This window comes from Antechinus flavipes, chromosome 5, assembly GCF_016432865.1.
Source record: "Antechinus flavipes isolate AdamAnt ecotype Samford, QLD, Australia chromosome 5, AdamAnt_v2, whole genome shotgun sequence".
Classification (NCBI taxonomy): domain Eukaryota; kingdom Metazoa; phylum Chordata; class Mammalia; order Dasyuromorphia; family Dasyuridae; genus Antechinus; species Antechinus flavipes.
Genome location: NC_067402.1, coordinates 31787583 through 31812615, shown reverse-complemented (window position 1 = coordinate 31812615; position 25033 = coordinate 31787583). Strand labels below are relative to the sequence as shown.

Sequence of the window (25033 nt, the reverse complement as noted above, 5' to 3'; positions counted from 1 at the left end):
AAATGAGCAGAACCAAGAGAACAACTTATATAGAGAACAGTGATACTGTTCAAAAAATTGTAAATGACTAAATTATTCTGAGTATTATAAATACTCAAATCAATTACAGAGGACCCATGAAGGAAGATGCAATCTACTTCTACATAGAAGTATTATATTAGAATATATAGCATGGATGGAATGGTGTGTATGCATGTAAAAAGTGGTTTTCTCTAGTGTGAGAAAACCACCTTTTGGTGGGGAAGGAAGGAGGGAGACATTTCAGAATTTATAGTGTAACAAAAATAAATTAATGGAACTATTTCCAAAAGGATATAAAACTGTGCATATCCTTTAATCCAGCAATTACCACTAGCAGGACAGTATCTCAAAGAGATCACACACAAAAAAAAGAAAGAAAGAGATCACACACAAAAAAGAAGGAACGAAAGAAAGAAAGAAAGAAAGAAAGACCCACATGTACAAAAATATTTATAGCAGCTCTTTTTGTGGTGGCAAAGAATTAGAAACTGCCTATCAATTGAGTAATGATCGAATAAGTTGTAGTATTTGAATATAATGGAATACTACTGTGCTATAAGCAATTATAAGCAGATAGATTTCAGAAAAACCTGAGAACACTTACATGAACTCTTGCTGAATGAAGTGAGCAGAACCAATAGAACACTATACATAGTAATAACATTGTGTGATGATCAACTATAATGGAGTTAGCTCTTCCCAGCAATACAAGAATCTAGACTGGACAGAAAATGCCATTTGCATCTAGAAAAAGAACTAAGAAACTAAATGTAAATCAACACATGCTATGTTCACTTCTTTTTTCTGGTTTTTAATCTCTCCTATGGTATTTCCCTTTTGCTCTGATTTTTCTCTTCCAACATGATTCATAAAGAATGTATATTAAAAAATAAATTTACTAGGAAAAAAAAGAACTGAAGGCAAAATAAAATTGAATTTCAAATATAATAACTTCATTCAGTCATAGAAACTTGGTATAGTCCCTAGATCTGTTATCAATGAGTCAAATATTCCTGTGACTTTTAATCTTTCCTCTTCACTAAACAGTGACCTGGTTCCTTTATTACCACAAACAGATGAGCTGCCAAAGAAGATAAAAACTTTTCTATCAGAAAAAAAAAAAATACAAGAATCTAAGACAACTCCAAAAGACTCATGATGGAAAGTGCTATCCACATCCAGAGAAAGAACTATGGAGTGTGAATGTGGATTTTTTGGATATATTTTCATCTTGGTTTTTTTGTTTCTTCATTTTTCTTTCTCATGGTTTTCCCTTTTTGTTCTGATTCTTCTTTCACAACATAGCTAATGTAGAAATATTTTAATGTAGTTTTTCATGTATAACCTATATTAGATTGCTTGCTATCTCGGGGAGGGGAGGAAAGGAGAAAGGGAAAGAGAAATTAGAAAAATGCAGAGAGATGTCACAAGAGGAGATCCATTCTGGGCTGGATTTCCAGCAGTCACTGTCAGCTGGCTCCCCGTATATTCCAACAGCTCTCCCGTGTATTCAAACAACCGTGGGAAGGATGGTGGGAAGAAGTCATGTTCTCATAAGATTAAGAGCAATGTTCTCAATGGAGGGAAGGAAGCATCTTACATATTGCAGCGAGCAAGTCCACAGAATGTCTAAAATGCAGTGTTTTCCATTGTTTTCCTAATAGGTTGTTATTTCCCTGCTACTCACTTCCCTTCTTAAGAAATAGAGTATTGGCAAAAAATTATGCCACCTATGGCATTATCCTCCTGACTTCAGGAGCTTTCTTCAAGGCTCAGCTGAAATTGCACTTCCATGAGGTCTTTTCCAGCCTTTTCCACTCCATTGCTAGGAAATATTTGAGATTACATCCAAGTTATTATTCACACATGTGCGCGCACACACACACACACACACACTTTTTTTTAAATTAAAGCTTTTTATTTTCAAAACATATGCAATTTTCCAACATTAACCCTTGTAAAACTTTGTATTCAATTCCCCCCCTTCCCTCACCCCTTCCTATAGATGGCAAGTAATCCAATATATGTTAAACATGGCAAAAATATATTTAAATCCAATATATGCATACATATTTATACAATTATCTAGTTGCATAAGAAAAATCAAATCAAAAAGGAAAAAAATGAGAAAGAAAAAATGCAAACAATGACAAAAAGAATAAAAATGCTATGTTGTGACCCACACTCAGTTCCCACAAGCCCTCTCTCTGTGTGTAGAAGGCTCTCTTCATTACAAGATCATTGGAACTGGTCTGAATCACCTTATTGTTGACGAGAGCCAAGTCCATCAGAACTGATCATTGTATAATCTTGTTGCCATGTATAACGATCTCCTGGTTCTGCTCATTTCAATCAGCAGCAGTTCATGTAAGACTTCTCTGAACTCATCCTGCTGATCATTTCTTATAGAACAATATTTCATAAGATTCATATGTCATAACTTGTTCAGCCATTCTCCAACTGATGGGCAGCCACTCAGTCTCCAGTTTCTTGCCACTACAAAAAGGGCTGCCACAAACATTTTTGCACATGTGGATCTTTCTCTCCTTTAAGATCTCTTTAGGATATAAGCCCAGTAGTAATACTGCTGGATCAAAGGATAGTTTGATAACACACAGTTTGATAACTTTTTGAGACTAGTTCTAAACTGTTCTCCAGAATGATTGGATCCATTCACAATACTACCAACAATTATCAGTGTCCCAGTTTTCCTGCATCCCCTCCAACATTCATCATTATCTTTTCCTGTCATCTTAGCCAATATGAGAGGTGTGTAGTGGTACCTCATAGTTGTCTTAATTTGCAGTTCTCTGATTCATAGTGATTTAGAGCATCTTTTCATATGACTAGAAATGATTTTAATTTCTTCATCTGAAAATTATCTGTTCATTCTTCTGACCATTTATCAAATGACGAATAGCTTGAATTCTTATAAATTTGAGTCAATTGTCTATATATTTTAGAAATGAGGCTTTTATCAGAACCTTTGAATGTAAAAATGTTTTCCCAATGATTGCTTCCCTTCTAATCTTATCTGCATTACTTTTGTTTGTATAAAAACTTTTTAATCAAAATTATCTATTTTGTGATCAATAATGAAATCCAGTTCTTCTTTGGCCACAAATTCCATCCTTCTCCACAGATCTGAGAGATAAAACTATCCTTTGTTCTAATTTATTTATAGTATCACTTTATGTCTAAATCATGAACCCATTTTGACCTTATTTATCTTGGCATATAGTGTTAGGTGTAGGTCAATGCCTAGTTTTTGCCATACTAGTTTCCAATTTTCCCAGCAGTTTTTGTCAAATTGTGAGTTCTTATCCCCAAAGTTGGGGTCTTTGGGTTTGTCCAACACTAGATTACTATTGACTATTTTGTCCTGACACACACACTTTTTTTTCCCGCCTTCTTATTTACATGTTGTATCTCTTTAGAATGTAGATTCCTTGAAGGCAACACCTGTTCTGCCCTCTGTGAGGGTCCTTCCCTAGCACTTAGCACAATTCATGGCACATAGTAAGTGCTTAATAGATCGCTATTGATTGACTGACCAAATTAATGCTCAATGCCTTGGGTCAAAGGATACCCTTAAGATCCAATTAACAAGATTTAAACTCAATTTCAACAACATTCATTGAGTGCTTGTTTTATGCAGAACATTATATTAGACATTGAGGAATAGAAATTTTGAATATGATGAAAATTGAATAAGGGTTTAATTTCTATAGAATTATGAAAAAAATTAGAAAAATGCAGAGAGATGACATTTAAATCAGAGACGAAACAGAAACCTAAGAAATGAAACCTAAAGGTGACAAAAATTAGAGAGGGAAGGCATAAATTAGAATAAGAAATGCTATGAGATTTAATCAGGGATGAGAACTCACTCACATGTGGGAATAAGGCGCTTCAGATAAGCTGAAACCTCTGTAGGATGTCAATGGGTAATCAAAGGAGGGACTTATGTTTTGGGGTTAGGGTATAAAAAAAGTCATATCTCATTGATTTTAAGAGCACTTACTAGCTTAGACTCCCACTCTTGCAAGAATGTAAAATAAAATCTTTTCCTGCCTTCATTAGCAGCTGTATAGAATTCTTTGTAAGATGCTTGTAAGATGATGACTCAGGACAAATCACTTCACCTGTTTGCCTCAGTTTTCTCATCTGTGAAATGGGGAGATAATAGTACCTACTACCCAAGGTGGTTGTAAGTATCAAATGAAATAATAATCGTAAAGTGCTTAGCACAGTGTCCGCCCATTGTAAAGGCAATCTAAATGTTAGCTATTATTATTAAGAGAACTTTCAATCAGTCACACACACAAAGATATACTTTATTATAAAATAATGCGTGACAAGTGTCCAAGAGATATAAATGAAATGGGATATAAGACACAAGCAGAAAATTTAATTGGCAGGTATGGGGTGGGGCTGGCCATTAGGAAAGGCTTAAGGAAGAGTTAGCAACTGAGCTGAGCTCAGAGAAACTATAGCATATACCATGACCACACCCTGGTGAAATGATCTTGGCAGACACGCTAAACCAGGTTAAGGGCACTGATTTAGAGCTGAAAATAGTCATCAAGCCCATCCCTACCCCACCTTTCTTTTGTAGATACTGATACTAAGGCCCAGAAATATTATGATATTTCCCCAAGGTCACTCAGGTAATGAGTTACATCATAAACTACTACAATAAAATTAAAAAAAAAAAAAAAAAACAGCTTACCATTTTAGTCTAAAATTGTGGCCCATTCCATATCCTAAGCAACTAAGTAAATGAATTCTTGGGTTTGACAGTTATACATTTGTGTGTAAGATTAGATCCCTAAAGTACTTCATTCTTTCAAGATGATATGAGGAATATGAGTGTGTGTATATTTGTGTTACTCAAAAATGAGGGGGAGATGAAATGAAGTTTTAAAGTTTTAAAATTTAATAGCAAAGTAACTTAGGGAAAACAAGATTAGTTAGAAATCTAAGCACTAGGATATATATATATATATATATATATATATGTGTGTGTGTGTGTGTGTGTGTGTATAGTACCCACATACAACATATATATGTACATGCAACCTTTTATAAATAGTATATAATATAATTAGTAATTTTAAAGAATTTTAAATCAAGTCCTTTTTTTCTCCTAGGTTGAAGTCCCAGTCTGTTAATATTAAAGGATAGGAGGGTTCATTTTCCAAGTCAGACCTTCTTTCTTCAGTCTGAGTGATATCATCCATTTCAGATAAAGGATTTGAATAAAGATAGAAAAAGCAAATGGCAAAAACTGAAATTCTAGAAGTTACAGATTCCTAATTTGTTGTTCTTCCTAAAGCTCTGTAGTTAATACTGTTAGATCCATAAGGTTTGAGTTAGATTTCATTTAGAAAAGAAAATTTAGGAGGTTGTACTAAATGGTGTTGAATCTTGTTCCTAGCAAATTTTAGCAGATTTACCTGGGAATCCCTGAAAGTGACTTGGAACCTGAGAAACAGATCTACAAAGAGCTACTCTTACCTTCAGAGCTCCCCTGAGGATAAGACCTGTTCCAGAAAGGCCAAGAGTAGATGTTTCCAGGAACCAAAAGACTATATGTGGATTGAATAAACTATGGGAGCGGGTTATCAGATTACGAGGAGTCTTGATATTATTTAATATTAGCAATCATTATTGTATTGCTTCTGCTTGTTTTATTTTGTGGTGTTTATGTTTACTGGGTGACTGTGGTGATGTGTAAATCTCTCCTCTCAAAGTAGTACATGGTGAGCTCTATATGGTTTCATCTGTAACCTGACTTAGTTTATCTTTGCAACCTATTTTACTGACTTTTTCTCCCCAAGTGATATATGATAAGACTCTGTTCAACTAAATTTGTTTAACTTTTATGAAATTGAAGGAGACAAGTGATTATGATTTTTGTAATACTCATGGTCACAGTATTCTTGTTTCCTGTTGCAAGTCTTTTACTTAAACACCATATGATGGGCTAAATTCCTAAAAACTAGTGATACCCTAAAGCAGACTAAGTTTCTAAAAGGAGTTAATAAAAAAGTGGGATTCTTGTTGGTTCTTTTATGGGAGAAAAATGACCTTGGGGGTTGACATCTATAACTTGGCCTTCTGACTGAATACAGTAACTGTAGGGTCATTTTGTTAATGCAAGGAATTCTACGGCAAGATAATCCTGTCAGTGCTCCTGATTGCCTCTGGGAGTAGCTTGGCTTCTGATTATATACAGTAATTCAGATCCTCTCCAGTGAATGACCTTAATGTCCCTCTCTAAGACTCAGCTAGGTACCAGGGACTTGGGGTCTTATTCATTCCATGTGATTAACACCAAAAAAGGGAATGTAAAAACTCGGGCCAGTCAGTCTAAGTGACTCCCTTTAACCTTGTTCAACTTTTGACTGCTAAGATGACCTTCGGGAGAGGGCTTTTTGATTCCCTTGGGATTAATCCCATCTCCTGAAAATTAATCCTACAGCTGAATTCCCATCACTTGAAGACTACTTCCATCTCCAGAAATCCAAGTTTTATCCTCAAATGTCAATTGTTTTATTGTTGCTATTGTTTAGTCTTTTTTCAGTTGTGTCCCATCCTTTTGAAGTTTTCTCAGCAAAGATAGTGGAATGGTTTGCCATTTCCTTCTCCAGTTCATTTCACTGATGAGGAAAATGAGACAAACAGGGTTAAGTGACTTACTCAGGTCCAGTAAGTATCTGAGGACAGATTTGAACTCAGGAACAGATTCCCGAATCCAATGGAGCTCTCTATCCACTGTAACACCTATTCATTTCTAATAAAAATTGCTCAAAGTTGGGATTTGGAGGCTGGCCTCACTCAAACTTCTTGATGCTTTGGGGTGCCAATAAACTCCTTTTGTTTTATTACTTAAATTTGCTGTTAATTAACAGGGAGAGTCATGAATTAGGAATTTCTTTTAACACTATTTAGATGTCCTTTTGTGCCAAAGTTCCCTTTTTAATGTGGTAACCCAGTCTCCAATAGTCCTATTTAGTTATTCTGCCTCAGGTTATAACCTTTCCCTCTTAATGTTTGAGATAAAGGTTTCATATCTTTAGGTTATAGACATTCCTTCTTAATGTTTGACAAGATAAAGGTTTATCCATTTTAGATGTCATTAGAATATCAGTAACCTCCCCTCCATTAGGTTATCACCACCTAGGTATCTCCATTATGTCATTGTTCTTGTTATTCTATAAAAAGCTTGCTGTCCCGATACTGGCGGCTAGACTCTTTGAGATGATAATCTTGTCTAGTCCTGGGATCAACCATGGATCCATTGGTCCTAGTATTTCTCTCCATTTAATAAATTGTTGAATTGGTCTCTAACCTCTATCTTGCTCAGTTTCTTCGGCATTATACTTTCACAAGTTATTCTTGGCTCTCTGCCTCAGTTTCTTCACTTGTAAAATGTGGGGATTAGACTAAGTGTCCTCTGACACTTTTTCTAACTGAAAGGAAATATTGCCATGTTTTAGGGTTTGTTCTGAATGCTTTACAAATATCAGCTCATAATTTGGATCTTTGCCCAAAGGGCTATCAAACTGTGCATGCCCTTTGATCCAGCAGTGTCTCTGCTTGGTCTGTATCCCAAAGAGATCATAAAAAAGGGGAAAGGACCCACATGTGCAAAAATATTTGTGGCAGCCCTTTTTGTAGTGACAAGGAACTGGAAACTGAGTGGATGCCCATCAGCTGGAGAATGCCTGCGGAATATTGTTGTTCTGTTAGAAATAATGAGTAGTCTGATTTCAGGAAAAAACAAACAAACAAAAAAACCTGGAAAGATTACATGAACTGCTGCTGAGTAAAGTGAGTAGAAACAGAACATCTTATATCTGCAAGATTATGTGATGTTCTACAGTGATGGGTGTGGCTCTTTTTAATGGTAAGGTGATTCAAGGCAATTCACATAGATTTGTGACAGAGTGAGCCATCTGCATCCAGAGGATCATGGGCACCAAATGTGGATCACAACATAGTATTTTCTTTCTTTTCTTTTTCTTTTTCTTTTGCTGAGGCAATTGGGGTTAAATGACTTGTTCAGGGTCACACAGCCAGGAAAGTGTTAAGTATCTGAGACCGGATTGGAACTCAGGTTGCCCTGACTTCAGAGCCAGTGCTCTATCCACTGCACTACCTACCTGCCCTACACAACATACTATTTTCATTTGTTGTTTGCTTGTTTTTTTTTTTTTTTCTTTCTCATTTTTCCCCTTTTGATATGATTTTTCTTATGCAGCATAAATATGGAAATATGTATAGAAGAATTGCACTTGTTTAATCTATATTGGGTTACTTGCTGTCTAGGGGAGGGGAGAGAGGGAGAAAAACTTGGAAAACAATGTTTTTCAAGGGTGAATGTTGAAAATTATCTTTGCATGTATTTTCAAAAAATAAAAAGCTATTATTTTAAAAAAATATCGGCTCATTTTTCAAGTCTATGACTCTATATATGACAAGTCACTTAATCTCACTGGTCAGTTTCCTTCCTTGACTGTAAAATGAAGGGGTTCGACTATATGGTCCTTCTGATCTATCACAGCTCCAGATCCAGGAACCTTACTAATGTAAATACAAAGTCATTTTTCCATAGGGAAGAGGGCAAATCAAAACTGAGTGGATCAGAAAGGATCTTTCAGAAGAGCTGGTGCTTAATCTGACCTGAGAAAGGACTCCTAAGATTGGAAAGACCCTAAGGAAATGGATGGAATCTGCAGAGGGATGAAAGATTAACTAGTAAGAGTCTATTAATTAAGAAGCTTGATTAATCATGGTTTACACATACATCCGCAAAGGGAGACACATCTATTCATTCATGCATGAATGTACAATCTACAGCTACCAAATTCACCCATCATTAGGGGTGGAGAGGTGGGAGTCGGGAGAGTGGGGGTGGGGGAGGTAAGGGGGGGATTCATGAGTGACATCAGGAGCAGGAGGAGGACTTGGAAAATGTATGCACATGAGGAGGATGGAATCCTGGAAAGGACCTCGTTTCACTGGATCCTTTCACACAAAACTCCCCATGAATGTCCCTGAAAAGATCTCTTTGTGTGATGTTGAAGCCTGGTCCCATTAATTCTGGGACAATTAACCCCTCCTCCCCTTTTGTTCTTGTGTGGCTCGGTCTTCACCATGACACGGTGGCCAGAGTGGGGTGGTCCCGGCCTCATTGTCTGTCTTCAGCTGTCCTCATTACCTCAGATCTTTCTAGGTGGGGTAGTCTTCGGAGGCCTCATTATCTTGGATGCTTCTGGGTGGAGGGGTCTCGGCCCTTTATTTGTGCCTTTCAGTCAGAAAGACTAACAAACACACTCACCCAGCACTTGCTTCAATGGGATTAAATCAGACTTAATCTCCCTCGCTGACACTATGTTAATTGGTTCATTAATGTGAGATACATTTTACTTTTCTTTAAGTATTAACACAGGAATTATAGTATCAATGCTGCTCAGACTCAGAGGAGCAGGCCTGGTAGGCGTCAAGGTCAGTCTAGGTCAGGCTAAGCTCTGGCGGGAATCTTTAGGCCTACATAATAGTAGCTAACATTTAAATAGGTAAGGCTTTCAATTCACTTTATAGATATTATTTCATTTGATCCTCCTAATAGCCTTATTGTAATAATGAAATCTTGACAGCTAGCACTGATAATAACAACAGCAATAAAATGATAACTAGTATTTTTATAATATTTTAAGGTTTGCAATGACTAGATCTGTATTTCTTTATGATAAGGGATGTTAGGGGCATGGAATATTTTCATGAAATTTTCTAACCCCTCTTTTATACCAGATAAGAAATCTGAATTATAGTATCGAAAGACAAAATATGTTGATTATATAACACTTAACAGATTTTTAAATACATGCTTGAGTTCCTAAACTTTTTCTGTCATCTGCTGGCTTTATATTTTGTCTGTGGCCTTCCCAAATTCCCGTTTAATTTCTTATGCTGACCCATGATATATCAAAACTACAACGGGGAAAGTCGAGAAATGGAAAGGATATATATATATATATATACACATACACACTCACATACATGTACAGTTTTCCTTTCCATTATACATGTGTGTATATATATGTATATACATATTGTTATGCCAAAGTTCCCTTTTAATGTTGTGACCCAGTTTCTCCAATTGTCCTACTTAGTATTCTGCCTTAGGTTATAACCTTTCCCTCTTAATGTTTGAGATAAAGGTTTTATAGACATTCCTTCTTAATGTTTGACAAGATAAAGGTTTATCCATTTTAGATGTCATTAGAATATCAGTAACGTCCCCCACCATTAGGCTATCCCCACCTAAGTACCTCCCCCACTATGTCATTGTTCTTGTTATTCTATAAAAAGCTTGCTGTCCCGATACTGGGGCTGGACTCTTTGAGATGATAGTCCTGTCTAGCCTGTATCCATTGGTCCCAGTATTTCTCTCCATTTAATAAACTATTGAATTGGTTTCTAATCTCTTGTCTTGCTCAGTTTCTTAGGTATTTCAATACATGCATACAACTATACATATACGCATACAATATATATACACACACAGCTGTACATATATACACATAATACATATACATACAACTGTACATATATATATGATACATATGCAATTTGCATATACACATATAAACAGATATGCTTTCTTATTTGATCTCATGCTGATAATAGAAGCTTTTATAATCCTCTTTTTACAGCTGAAGAAATTGAGTTTGAGGGAGGCAACTTGTCAGTAGTCATAGAGTCTGAAGCCACATTTGAACACAGGTTTTTCTTACTGCAAGTCCAATATTTTTATATCACATAGCTGCCTACAACTGGGGGGGTGAGGGGGGGGGCCCTATCTACAAATAGTCAAGGAGTCAAGGAGATAAAGATTGAAATAGGAGCAAGGGTGGCCCACTTTTGAACTGAGCATGTCAATCTGGAGCTAACAGTATTTTTCTGACTAGGATTTCTGTGTTTTTTGGTGTATATACATGCACATGCGCATACACACACACACACACACACACACACATTTTACTTTAAAATGAGTTACTGGAATAGTTGTTCCATATTCCCTGTTTTCTTCCCTGAAGTTCCTTTATAATTTTTAAATTTTAGATAGAGCATTTAAATGGAACTTCTATTTATGATATACACACATATGTACCTTTCCTTCTGGTAGCATTGGCCTTTTTATTGTTGCCTCCATGCTCCCTGTCCTGCCTTTGGGCCTTTTACTGAGCATCCCCCATATTCAGGAATCTCTTTCCATTTTGGTCTCTTGGCCTCTTTGGAGGTTCAAATCCCAGCTAAAGTCCCACTTTCACAGAAGCCCTTCCTGATCACCCTTAATGCCAGCCACTTCCCTGTGTTGATTATCTCCAATTTATGCTGGCTATATCTTATTTGTACATGTTTATATATTGTATCCCCCATTAAAGCATTTAAAAATTAGAGATTTTTCTGGTACATTGAGAATGACTCGACTTCCTTGCTACAATGAAGTTGTAAATTTCTTAAAAATCAGAGATGTGAGGCAGGAGAAAGGCAGTGCAAGGACTAGAATTCCAGTTGCCTCTGATGCCTCTTATTTTTGTGATCTTGGGCAAATCACATAAACTGTCTTCTTATCTGTAAGTAAGAGGACTGGATAAGGTGGCCTTTAAGGATGCCTCCAGCTCTAGTTCTGTACTCCTCTTTGTTGTTCAATCATTTCTCACTTTTAGTGATCGCACTGTCTATGGAGTTTTCCTGGCAGGGATACTGGAGAGTATGTTATTTCCTCTTCTAGTCAATTAAGGCAAACAATGCCCACAGTCTCACACTGAATAGTGTCCGAGGCTAGATCTGAACTCAGGCCCAGTGCTCTATTCACTGAGCCACTCATCAGCCTCTACATGCTCCTATATAAAAAGATATAAACTTTTCTGCTTGGCCTGAAATGCCCTTCACAAGCTGTCTCTGGGCTGCTTTCCAGACTGATTTTCCATTACTCCCCCGCAAGGGAACTCTATAGTCCCATCCTATTTTCTTCCATCACCTGCTTTTAAACAGGTGTCCTCCAAGTCTGGCATACTCTGCCTTTTCACCTCTGACTGTTGGGATTACTAATACCACTCAAAGTCCAGTTCAAATGCCAGGCCTCCCACCTACCTGAGGCTTGAGGCCTTTCCTGCTCCCTAATCATGCTTCACTTCCTTCTTTTCCCAATGCTTTGCTTATTTTTTGGTACTTCTTGTGTACAGTGTATTGCAAGCTCTTTGGAAAACCCAAATAGTTTTCACATTTAAGGCCGATTCCTTGATATGCTGTGTAGCAACAGCAGGTGCTTAATACATGCTGATTGAATGGAATGGGGGAAAAGCCCAGGGTCTGAAGTCACAGGAACTGGATCCAACTCTGACTCTACCACAGATTTATCTGTGTGATCTTGGACAAGTCTTTAGCATTTCTAGGTCTCAGGATGAGCTTTTACAAAATGGGTGTAGGGTGGGACTTGATGACTACTTCCAACTCTCAATCAATCTCTCAACAAGACGCCTTCTTTGTAACTCATGGTTCTCGCTAGTCTGTGCCTTTTATCACCAGACAACTTCCTAAATGCTGCTCATTGATTGATCATGAGGCATCTTCAGTCCCTAATAGGTTTCAGACATTTGTCTTGGATTGTAGGCGGCGGGCCTCAGGGCCTGTGTCAGTCCGAGGCTGTGCGATATAACATAATGAAAATCCATTTTCAGCTGTCAGAAACCGTTCACCATCAAACATAATGACTTTCAGGGTAGATTGAAATGGGATTGCTGAGCTTGAGCTACTCTGTATCTTGGAAGCAGGCTGCCTCCCAAACTCTTTCTGTGGTTTCCAATCTTATGCAAAATGCATACTGACCTTGTCTGGGTGTTGATGAGTCAATACAGTAGCGATTTTGGAATGGTCTGGCCCCCTCCCTGATAGAAAGAAGTCTTACTCCACGTGGGAGTCTCTGGTTTATGAATTTATTCTAGCAGGTGAAGAGAATGACAATAATATGCAAATAGCCTTCAGTAAGTCGGTTAACACAGAAAAGCGAAGCCCTGTATATCAAGCCGGAAATGGAACCTTGAACCTCTCATGACAACTTCAATTATATTGTGCAATTGACAGCAAGTTTATACTCACTGTCTTAAAACCGAGGGAAAGTATTTCCTTTTCTATTCAAAACAATCTCTTCAGATTTACAATGATATTGAAACTCTTAAAAAAAAATCTCTCCCTCCATTCCCCCCCCCCAAAAAAAATGGAAAAAATAGTAAGCAGAGATGAGAAAGTTAGTGAACTTTCAAGGGACACAACCCCACCAGCGTCCTCCTTATCTATAAATTGAGGATTATAATACCTAACCACCCAGGGTGACTGAAAGGATAAGATGGAAATATTTGCAAAGTACATTACAGACCTTAAACCGCTATTTTAATGCTAGCTATTATTCTTAAGGAATGTAAAGAATATGGTAAAAATATTCATATAAATTCCCTATTCTGCACCATGCACTTGTAAAAGATCCAGAGAAATAATGAAGTTTTAAATGTAAAAGTGAAAAGCAACTCAGGAAAAAAAACCTCACCTGCAAAAAGTCCATAAAATGTCCCAGTTCCATCTAATTAACAAAAAAAGCAATTAAAACTCGTTTTTAAAAACTTTCCCCATCCAAAATTAGTATTAGCAAGCCCTTGAAGATCAGACCGTAATGATTTAGTGAAAAGGTCACTGGATAAAAACGGACACACTTGGGTTTAGTGCTGGCTCTACCTCTCACTTTGCTATGTCTCTTTGGGCAAGTGGGTTTCCCTCTCTGGGCTGCAGTTTCTTCTGTTAACGGAGTTTAGACTGTATGATCATTAAGGTCCTTTCTGAGTGGAGATGCTTGGACAGCCTTAAAAAAAAAAATCTCTCAATGCTCCACACTCTTTGAGCTCTGCACCCTCTACTATGTGTTGGAGTTTCAAAGGCAGTGACAAAACCCAAAAAGACAAAAGTTTTTTTTTTTTTCTTGCAAAATGTAAATTGCCCCAGTCTGCTTTTTCTCTCGTTAGCACAGTTTAGAAATAGTCGAAGGAAGAACTTTTCTAAGCTTCCAATCTAGAAGCTTTGGGCGGAAAAGTTGTCTCTCGAAAAAGAAAACAACTCTGTCTTTATTTTGGCTAACAACAAAGAGGAAGATCTGCCCAGCTCGGTGGCGTTCGTAATATTTGTTTCCGCTCCCTCTAGGGCTCAGAAAAAGCTGCGTAAAGCTGTCTCCTTTCCTGCTGTGGGTGTGTTTGGGGAGGAGGGTGCGGGGAGCCGCGGTGCTGGTGTGTGTAATTAACTGGAGCCGGTGGGCCGAGTGCCTAGGCCCCCTCCGCCGGCAAACGCGCCTCCACGCCCCGCCCTCCGGGGACCTGCAGTGCGTGGGGTCCCGTCCCCTCTCCGCCTCGGCTTCCCTCCCCCCCACACCAGGCACCCAGCTCGACCCCCTGGAGGGGTGGGGCTGAGCGGTGGGCAGTTAGTCCGCGGGGCTGGGGACTCCCGAAGGCTCGGGTGTCTCCAGCAGGTGCCTGGGGATCCCAGCTCCAGGCTCTCTTCTCGCTCCGTCACCCATCCGCTACGCCTCGCCCTCGGTCGGACAGCGCCACCCCACCCCACCCCCACTCCGCCCCGCCCCGCCCACATCGCGGGCGCTGGGGGACCGAGGGAGACCCGGGTCATCCCCGCGGGGAGCGGAAGAGAAGCGAGGTTTCAGGGAGGAGCAGCGGCCAACACTCGGGCTGACACACGCATGCACGCTCCGGGGGCCCCGGTGCTGAACATGTCCCTGGCTGCCGCTGCTGCTGCTGCGGCGGAGGCTGCTGCTGCTGCTGCTGCTGCGGGGCGCTGGCACCGAGCCCAATAGGGCCCCGGGGAGGAGACCCCGGGGGAAGGCGGGAGCGGCAGCCGCCGGGCCGCTAGTGCCCTCACTCCAGGGGCAGCCGGAGCGGCGGCGGCGGCCGCAGGCGCCGCAAGCCCAGTCCTAGCCGCAGCAGCCGCAGCAGCAACAGCAGCAGCAGCAGCGGCAGCGGGCAGCCAAGGCTCGGAGCCAAAGGCGAGAGGAGCGGAGCGCAGCCAAGCCGCGCAGCTCAGCGCAGGGCGCGGGGGAGGAGGAGGGAGGAGAGAGGGGGAGGGGAACACCGAGGGGGAAGGGAGCGGAGAGGGAGGCCAGGCCCCGAGGGGGGAGGGTCCCTCTCACCCTCCCGGAGCCCAGAGGCGCCCAGGGAGACCCTGGCGGTGGCGGCCACCACCACCCTCCACCTCCTCCTCCTCCCGAGCTCCGCGGCGGTGGCATGTCCGAGGCTGGCGGGGCCGGGCCGGCCGGGGGCGGTGGCGGCGGGGCCGGGGGGCAGCAGCAGCAGCAGCCGCCGCCCCCTCCCCCGCAGCCGCCGCCGCCGCCTGTGCCTCTGCCTCCTCCTCCGCCGCCGCCGCCCCCGCAGGGATCCCCGGCCGCTGGGGGCGGACCGGCCCGGGCCGCGGCTTCCGCGGCCGCCGCCGCTGCTGCTGCTCCTGCTGCGGCCGCCCCTGCCCCCGTCCCGGCCGGCGCCGGCCCCGGCCCCGCCGCCTCCTCCGGGCCGGCCGCCGCCGAGAGCCCGGGGGTCGGCAGCGGCGCTTCTACGGCCCGGATCGCGGTGAAGAAGGCGCAACTCCGCTCCGCACCCCGGGCCAAGAAACTGGAGAAACTCGGCGTCTACTCCTCCTGCAAGGTAACGCCGCAGCACCTCCCTGCAGGGAACCCCGGGGAGCAGTCCTGCCCCGTCCCACTAGGTCTCCCTCCCCTCCACCGACCTCCCCGCGAGTGGTAGCGGAGACTGGACGGGGCGCCCGCACTGCCCCTCTGCCTGCACTTCCCCGAAGGCCTCCCCCGCCTCTCCTCTCCTCCTTCGCGGTGCTGCACCGCGGAAGTACAGCTCTTGGGTGGATGGGATTCTTGGACTGCGTTGTGTGCGTGTGTGTGTTTATGTGTGTATGCGCGCGTGTAAGGCGTGGGTGGGGTGGAGAAAGCCGCGGCGGGAGATGATTTTTGCTGTCGGGGGCGGGGGACTGGTGCGTGCGGTGCTGACTTCTGAGGGGGCGGCCGAGAAGTTGCTTCTTCGGGACCTATTTGACTGGACCGAAAGCGGCTTGCTGGTGGGGAGGGGGGCTGGGAAAGGGCGGGGGCGGTGTGCGTCCGCGCACTGTCCCCGGAGGACTGGCTTTGGAAATAGCTTGGTGCTGATTGATGATTGTCGGGGTGTCTTGGAGAATGGAGGGAGGATTTGGGGCGTGCGCTCTGCCCTGTTTCTCCCGTCTGGAAAGGTGCTGCCAGCTCTGAGGGCTGATCTGCAGCTGGGCGCTAAGGCTCCTCTAGGGCGAGAGGCGGGGGAAGGGCGGGATCCGGGAGGGAGCGAGGTAGCCCCGAGGATGGCTACTGCCGGCCTCCTAGATTCCAGGTGCGAGGACTGGCTACCGAGATATCCGCACATCTCTTTTCTGCACTACCCTGGTTTGGCTTAAAATCTTGCCCCAGATGCTTGGGTTATAAACAGTTGGGCAGGTTGATAAGCCTGACATTGGCTGGCTCCTGGTTACCTCTGAAGAATAAGACTCTTCCCTCTGCCTCGGTTTGCCCTCTTTCTCGAGGCCCTGTCTATGGTCCGGCATCCTTTTCGTCTTCCCTCTCCCTTCTCCCCCCCTACTCCCCCCCCCCATCCAGATGTGACCCTGGTGGAGGGTTTGAATTCTGATATCCGGGATTGCAGCCACTGAGCTCCTGGAGGCCAGTAGCCCTTGGAACTGTAGTCTTTGTTTTTGACAGGGTGACAGCTGAGGGAAGCAGGACTCTGGGGCTTGTTGCTGTTTCGGCCTGTGACTGGATTTGGGGGTTGGGAGGAACCCAAATAGCAGGGTGTTCTGGTTTATCATTCCCATGCTCTGGTACTTTGGGAACCCAGTTTCCCAGAATGACCCAGGCTGGGTGGTAAGACCAGATTCCTCCAAAGTTGTTAACCTTAATGATAACCGAAGGTATATGTTAAGTATTTACTGGAGCTAGGTAATTTCAGCCTAGCTGTGCCTCTTCCTCCATCGCCTGAGGGATGTGGCCAAGAGTGGATCACTAACTCCATTTAAAACTCCATCCCGGAGTTTAAAGCCATCCGTTGTAGAGTTCAACTACACTGGATCGACCTTTTCTCCCAAATTTACCCTCCTGCCAAACACTGCTGCTCATCACTCTTTGTCTTCTCTTTCCCAGTTTCTTATTTCAGTCTCCTGAAGTCTTTGATCGTCACCCCCTTATGCTCGAAGTCAGTCTGTCTTAAATGCTAAATTCCACATGTGCTAGATTTTGAACTTAGGACCGAGTTCCGATGTTGACTTCCACTTGTTATTCATCAACAAGCATTTTTTAAGCGCCTACTATGTGTAGCATCACTAGATAGATGGGGAATCTCTCTGGCCAATATTCACGAATAGGGAAAATAATTCAATTGGCCTAGATGAATTCTAAGGCTCCTGCTCCACTTGAAACCTGAGAAACTTTGAACTTGGGAGCAAAAAAGGGATCTGTAGTTGCAAAATCGCATTGATTAGGAAGCTCCCAGAGCAAAAGGGCTCTTTCCCCATCTTGTAGAACTTTAGTAAACTTTGGTTTACTTTTGAGAGGGAAGGAAACTGGTGTAGTGGGCAGTTAGGATGGATCTAAAACAATGGAATGAATGAGAACTGCAGCAATGAATCATTCAATTAAGATTGTGCTTAAGAGAGTTTTAGATGCAATCTTAAGTGAACCATTGAATCTTAATCCAATTGAAGCTGGTTCCTAATTTAAGCATTTAGCCAGCACCCACTTACTTGGTTTAAAAAAAAAAAAACTGTTTAGGTGCTAGCAATAAAAGGCTTAACAACAACAACTCACCCAAAACCAAAACAAAATAAAAAACAAACCGCACATATACACGCACACATAAGAACAAACCAAAAACCCGTTTTTTGAAAGTCTACTGCTCTCTCAAATACTGCCATAGGGATACAGATGCCATGATGTCTTTATGAAGGCCTCTCTCACTCTTATAATTTCAGCATTCTCACAAATGTCCTTAGTTTGTTTAGCATTTAGAAAAGGGTCATTTAATTGTTCATTTTAAAAAGGATTCCAACTCTCTTCCAAGTGCCCCTGCTTACAAAAGACAGAAGGGACAGCTTGGAACCCATTAAAATCCCAGCCCTTTAGGCAATCTGGAAAGAAAAGAAAGAGAGCATAGGGAATTGGAGGAGGGAGAGGAAGAGACCAATCAAAGACTCCTGAAAGAGATTTTTATTTTCCTCTTTCTGCTCAAAGGAAGAACAAACTGGGCATCTGATATTAGCCTGTGGCCTGCTTTTCCTCCCCTCACAGGTGGTTTAGCCTACCACACCCCTTCTGGAGAAAACAAACTAACTTGTTTTGCAGGGCACAGAGTAGAATTCCTTTGGATTGTGTCTTGGCAAAGGCATCGCTAAGACCTTTATTCTGGTTCTTCTCCAGCTTTGTCAATCAGTCACCTCTCTACCCCAAACTGAGGGTGGGAGAGATCTGGGTCAGTGATAGTGGACCAAAATAGAGGAAACTTGAGAAATGATACTTTAGAGGGGAGTAGTTGGGAATTAAAAAAAAAATTTTTTTTGACACTAAACCAGGCAAAACATATTTTTAAGTTTGATTTTTTTTGTTGTTGTTGTTTTTATAACAGTCATTTCTGGATATATGGAGATTCTATCCCCTCCTCCCCCCCTTTCCCTTTTTAACAACAACAACAAAAAATCATTTAGGAATTCCAGTGGACAGAGCATGGGACTTTTCACACCTGAGTGTGACTGCATTTACCACAGTCTGAATTTATAGTTCCTCCATCTTTGTGCCCAAAGATGGGTACTTTGTATATCTCTCCTCGGGATGAGTTGACTTTATGGTTATATTGTGTCCTTGCTTCTTCAAATATTCTAGATCAAATTTTATGCAAAGATACTATGTCTCTGAATAGAACTTCTGAATGGAAGTCTGAATAGAACAAAATTTGTGAATTAATCTCCTTATTTTATAATCCATTATTTTCTCTTCCCCCCCCTCCCCCAAAACTAGGAAAAGTATAATTCCTCCAAGTCTTGATAAGTACTGTGAAACGGCTAGAAACATTTGTAACCTGGAAATGTCATCAACTATCACAAAATTCATAACATAGGGTATACTGTCTGTTAAATCTTAGTGTGTTTTAAGTTGTGATTTGGCCTGTGATCACACTATTAGTAAGAGTAACACAAAATCTTTATTTGAAGCAAAAGAAATATTTTTTTAAAGGCTCCAAATTTCCTCCTTAAATCAATTATGTATAATTTGGCATAATTTTTAGGGTCTATATGAGGCAGCCTAGGATGATGATAATAGTTCCAGGGCTGGGGATCGTTCCTGGAATTAGGAGTATATCAAGGCGAATTAATTAAACACTTAACTTTGCACAGACCCTGCCTCTATCTACCCTCACTCTGTCTTTATGGTAGTGGGACAATGGCTGCTTTACTTTCACTTTTACTCTAGAAACCTGTTTTCCTTCAAAATTCTCAAGAGCCACTGACTACAGAAGTTTTCCAACCTCTAAGTGCATTCTCCCTTTCCCTCCTCCCCCTCTTCAGGACTTTGGGACTTCTGACTAACTTCTCACCTTGTCCCAGGAAGTCCATAATTGGGATAATCTCATCATCCTATACACTTTAATCAGCCCTGGGATTTTGCCTTATCCCTGCCCTCTGCCCCTCTGCTGAAAGGTGGGGCCATGCACTCAAAAATCTCTCTCTTTAAGGTGATAGCTCATCTCATTTCTCATCTGGCTGTCTTACTCTGACCCTTATCTGATTGTCTCTATCACTGCCTCTTTACCTGATATCTCATTTCTTTTTTGCCTTCCCCCCTTCCTCACCCCGGCTTCCTTTTGTGTTCTATGTCCCCTTAGTGCAGTGGAAGCTTTCTGAGGTCAGAAGCTGCCTTTCATTTTTTGGGTTCTATCCCTAGTGTGCAGCACATAGTAGGTACTTGCTAAATATTTATTGACAAGTACTGTCTCTCCTTCAGATCAGCAGAGGGAATATCTTGACTCGAAATTCCTTGGCACCCATGAAATCACAGATTTTGACCAAAATGGAAACAAACCCCCAGTTCCAAACAAAACCACTCCCTTTACCTATTTTTGCTTCCAAACTTCTCATTTCAGTGGTACAAGTCTATATGTAGAGGGAGCTTCCAATAAAACTAATATGATGGCCAACTATCCCTTGGTATTAGTAAAAGTCTGTTTTCATTGGTAGAGGACTTTTTTTTTTTCTTTTTGTTTTGCTTGGACATATTGAAACATTATAGAGAATTCCTGGTGAGGAAAGGGAAACCTTGCAGATGGGTATTAGGGTATTGGTACTACAGTTTGTAAGGGCTTGGTCCATGAAGAGCCATTATGTATGGATCAGAGACAGATCTTCGATCCAGCCTCCAGAAACAGCCCTTGTTGCTGCATCCTTTTTCATGTTGCACATCAGGCTTTTATCTTTGCCTTTTGTGGTGATAAGAATAATGATAATGATGATGGGTATCTTATATTTATTGGATACCATTTTGCCTAGGTCATTTGCTAAGTATTGTACTGAGAGGCAGACAGACATAATTTCAGCTCATTGGGTACTTCAAGGAGTGAAACAGGAAACACTATATCCATACACACACACTAGAGAAAAAGTATTAAGACGAGGTTGGACAGAAGGTACATATGTCATGATTAAAATAACAAAAGACTCTTCTGACTTTAAAAGCTCATAAATCTGTGTGGATACGGGTCAAGGGTAAATGGATGGAAGCCAAGGTTAAGCCATATAACTCATGTAGAGCCTTGAGTAGACATTTAGGTTTGTAATTTGTTCCTTATGAGAGCAAAGTTATTTTTAGACTTAGCATACAATTCTGAGGGCTGTCTTCATTTTGAGAGAAATTATGCTGAATGCCTTGTAGTGCCATAAATATGTTTAAAGAATTCATAGTAGGGAAAAATATTTTTAATGTTATTGAAAGCCTAAATATCTCTATAGAATTTTTCTCCTGGAAGTCGTTTTTTAAGGTATATGCACACCTACATTGGATAAATTGATTGTCGACTTTTAAAATTGGAATTCAATATATCTAGTGCTCTCACATGTGTGTGGAAACTTAGAGAAGTTTCTTAGTATATACTACTGTTGTAGAGCCAATTTTCAATTCCAAAAACTTCCAACCTTCAGGCTTATAAATCATGGCATAATTCTCTGAAGTCAAGTCATTTCTCGATAGCAAAACAGCACTTATCACACAACAAAAATTGTTGCATGAAAATGTTTCCTTTGGCAAGGACAACAAAAAAGCATTTAGGAAAGCTGCCCAAATTTATTTTCCCACAAACTTTCAAGGAAGATCTGGATCCAATGCTCCCAACTCACGAAGAGCGCAACATGAAGCCATATGCGAGCATGGAGATGCTTGCAGGCTCAGACAGACCGACCTTGCCTTCATTGTGAGCTCCCAACCTCCAAAAGGAGAGGAGACGCATGAAAGTCGATTTTTTGGCTAGGGATGGGGGAATCAAGAGTGTTCATTTTAATACCAACTGGGTGGCCTCAACAGTATGATCTATACATGTTAGGAAAGTATGAATATTTGAGCAGTCCACTTGGATAAAATCTACTCTGTAATTTTTTACAAGACTGTTTGTAGATGTGGAGCTAATAAAGATCCCAGATGGTCCATCCCTCTTTGGAAAAAGGAATAGTTATGTTATTCTTTTTTAACTGGTTCTTTAGTATAGAGAACTCTAGGTATGGAAATCATCTCCATTGGGATCTGTCGATCAAAAAATTAGAAATTTAGAGTTGGAAAAAGATTTTTGGGATCATCCTATCCAAATTCCTTTTTATAGATGAAGATTTGAAAAAGAATAAGAAAGCTTTTATGGGAAATTGCAGAGCTATAATTCAATTTCAGATTTTCTTGCTTTGTATCCAAGACTATCTTGACTCTACTATTTCTTTCTTCGGGTTTGTAAGGAATTTTCTGAGGACCTAGAGATTAGATGACTTGATCATGGTCACACAACTAGAGGCAACAATTGAACCCAGATCTTTCTTTCATGGATGGATAGAAGTCTATTATCCCCTTGACCCATGACATCTTACTTTTATGCTGGTCAACTCTTATTCTTTAAACAAGGTGTTGTTGTTTTGACTTAATATCAATGGACTCTGCCTGTTTGTAGCTTAACCTTCTTAGACCAAACAACATTTTATTGCTTTGGGGTAACTTGGCTCACTCATTTATATTCCCCATATCACCTTAATGGTTTTTGACTTTTTTCAAAGTGCCATCACGTATGTCATCTCCTTGAATCTTGTGAAATTGATAGGGAAGATATTATCAATCCCATTTCACAGTTGAGAAAATTGAGGTCCAGAAATTAAGGAACCTCTTCAGGGGCCTGTGGCTGCCTCATCACAGAAACTGCTTGGAGTTAAGGTCTTCCAAAGAGTTCCTATCTCTTCCAAGAGAGGACAATATGTTTATGAGGGTCCTCCCTTGGGCAAGGCAATGATGACATCATAAGGTTAAATATTGGAAATAACAGTGTCTTCATTTATGGAACATATTGATTCTTTAGTATTAAGGATTGTTCCAGGTACCTTCTTAGCTTGATATTATTACCTTGTCTAGAATATCAGTCACAAGGACTTCCATATATCCTGGGATCATGAGGAAAGAGCGGCCAGCTACCAAACACCTGCCTCATTGGGTTTTGAGAATCTAGATTGCTTTGCAAATCTTAAAGCATTGTGTAAAAATAATGTCATTTTCATCATCGTTATTATATAGAAGTATAAGTAATAATCTTAATAGTTATGGACTTAGAATGAAATTATTGGTATTCAAGAAAGAGAATATGGTGCATCTTATAAGTCTTTGGAAGCTTGATAAGCCTCTAGTACTTATGTGCTTAAATTTGTGGTGATGCTTTGAGATCCTAGATTGAGAACTGGAAGGAACTTCAGAGACTTATCTGGTAAGATCCTCTCATTTTACAAAGGAGGAAAACTGAGGCTCAGAGAAGTGATTTGCCTCATCTCTCTCAGGTAAATGAGCATCAGGCCTACCTTCTCATTTGAAAGATGAGTAATGTGAGACTCAGAGGAGAAAAGTAACTTATCTAAAATCACACAAGTTGAGCTGGGTCTTGAACCTAGGCCCTTTGACTCCAAATGCATTCTCCACTATATCTTGCTGCCTTGAGAAAGGCTGATTCCGAAGGTTTTCAAGCAAAAATTATTTTCCCCTCCCCTCATCTGTTGTAGAAGGGCTCTTGTTTAGGAACAAGATCTTTGAGATTGAGTACAATTGCACACGGTGCCCTTGCTGGTGGATTGGGAAGGAAGCATTCCAATAATTATAAATACTGACCATTTGCCATAGACAACACTCAGTTTTATTCAGTCCATCAATTTCTGGTCTTCCTAACTCCAGGGCCATCATTCTACCATCATCAGTGCTTCCTGTAAATTCCTCAGTTGACTGCATGGTGCTTCCTAAGTTAGGTGCTATTCCTAAATTCAGGTCCTTCTAGTGTTTCATAAAATGAATAACAGAGTAGTTATATCTGGATGTATTATATATACAACATTCTTCCCCTTTCCCCCACCAGTCTCCTGAAAGGAGGGAAGTACATGGTCTTCATCATTCTCATTGGCCACTCCCTGCTCTGCCTTATTGTTTTTGCCCTTGTTGTGCATGTATTAATTTTCCTGTTGGTTTTCTTTACTGTGCATCCTTTAATACAAGGCTTTCCATGTTTCTCTGAATTCTTCTTGTTCATTTTTATAATGCAATAATCCATTAATTGATCTACCACAGATTATTCATCCCTACTTCCCTTATACCTGTTTTGTTTCCAGTTTTTTGCTACCCCCAAAATTTGCTGCTATGAATCATTATACATGTTATACATGTAGGGCCTTCCTGTTTTTTACTTCTGTGGAGGATAGACCCAGTAGTAGAATCTATTTCTCAAAGCCTATGGATAATTTAGTGACTTTTCTTTCATCCCAAATGATTTCCCAGAATGGTTGGATGAACCTACAGGCATAATTCCACCAACAATGTATTCCGTTTCCTTGTTTTCCTATCAGGTTGTCCAACACTGACTGTTTTGATCTATTTCCCTGTTTGCTAACTTTTATCAGATACGAAGTAAAACTTAAAACTTATTTTAAGTATTATTTCTCTCATGGGTGATTTAGAGGAATCTTTCAAGTCATTGCAATTACTTCTTTTGAAAACTTCTCATGTTTTTGCCCACTTCTCTATTGAGGAGTGGCTCTTGATTTTACATATATTTGAATTAATTGCATATGTATCAGTTGGTCTGAAATTATCATAATTATGTTCTGAGGAAAAATGAGAGTTGAAACTCATGCTTTTGAGATCCTTAGGGAAAAATGCACTGTTGAATATCTTAACACACACACACTAACTATATAAAGGTAAATTATTACTCTAAATGCTTTGAATATGTGCTGTGATTTTTAAAGATTCATCCAGCAAAGAATCTCCTGTATATTTATCAAAATTGTACAACATGCTTTGAAAGTGCAAAGAGTAGAAATAGCTTTGAATGCCCTTATGGTTATTAATATCAATTAAGACATAAAACAAAGTGTTCAAAAATGGTATTGGCAACTTTCATACAGGAGGTCAAACAGCATATAAATCAGGGATGGGAAACCTTTTTTCTGCCAAGGGTTATTTGTATATTTATAATATTGTTTGCAAGCCATACAAAATTATCAACTTAGAAAACTCAAGCAGTGGGAGGTTGCTTTACCTAGTTTTTCTCTCATCATTGCCTTAGCAAATGATTCCACTGGCCTTACTTGGGCA

At 40.8% G+C, this 25033-nt stretch overlaps 1 protein-coding gene across 1 annotated transcript in view; it reads left to right on the top strand.

Moving 5' to 3' along the window:
- Positions 1 to 25033, top strand: part of KAT2B (lysine acetyltransferase 2B) — a 130660-nt gene that overhangs the window by 9862 nt on the left and 95765 nt on the right. Inside the window, exons 2-4 of the mRNA XM_051962338.1 lie at positions 14515 to 14865; positions 15018 to 15180; positions 15522 to 15788. Of these exons, the coding sequence (XP_051818298.1) occupies positions 14515 to 14865; positions 15018 to 15180; positions 15522 to 15788 (781 nt within the window). The remainder of the gene's footprint in view (positions 1 to 14514; positions 14866 to 15017; positions 15181 to 15521; positions 15789 to 25033) is intronic.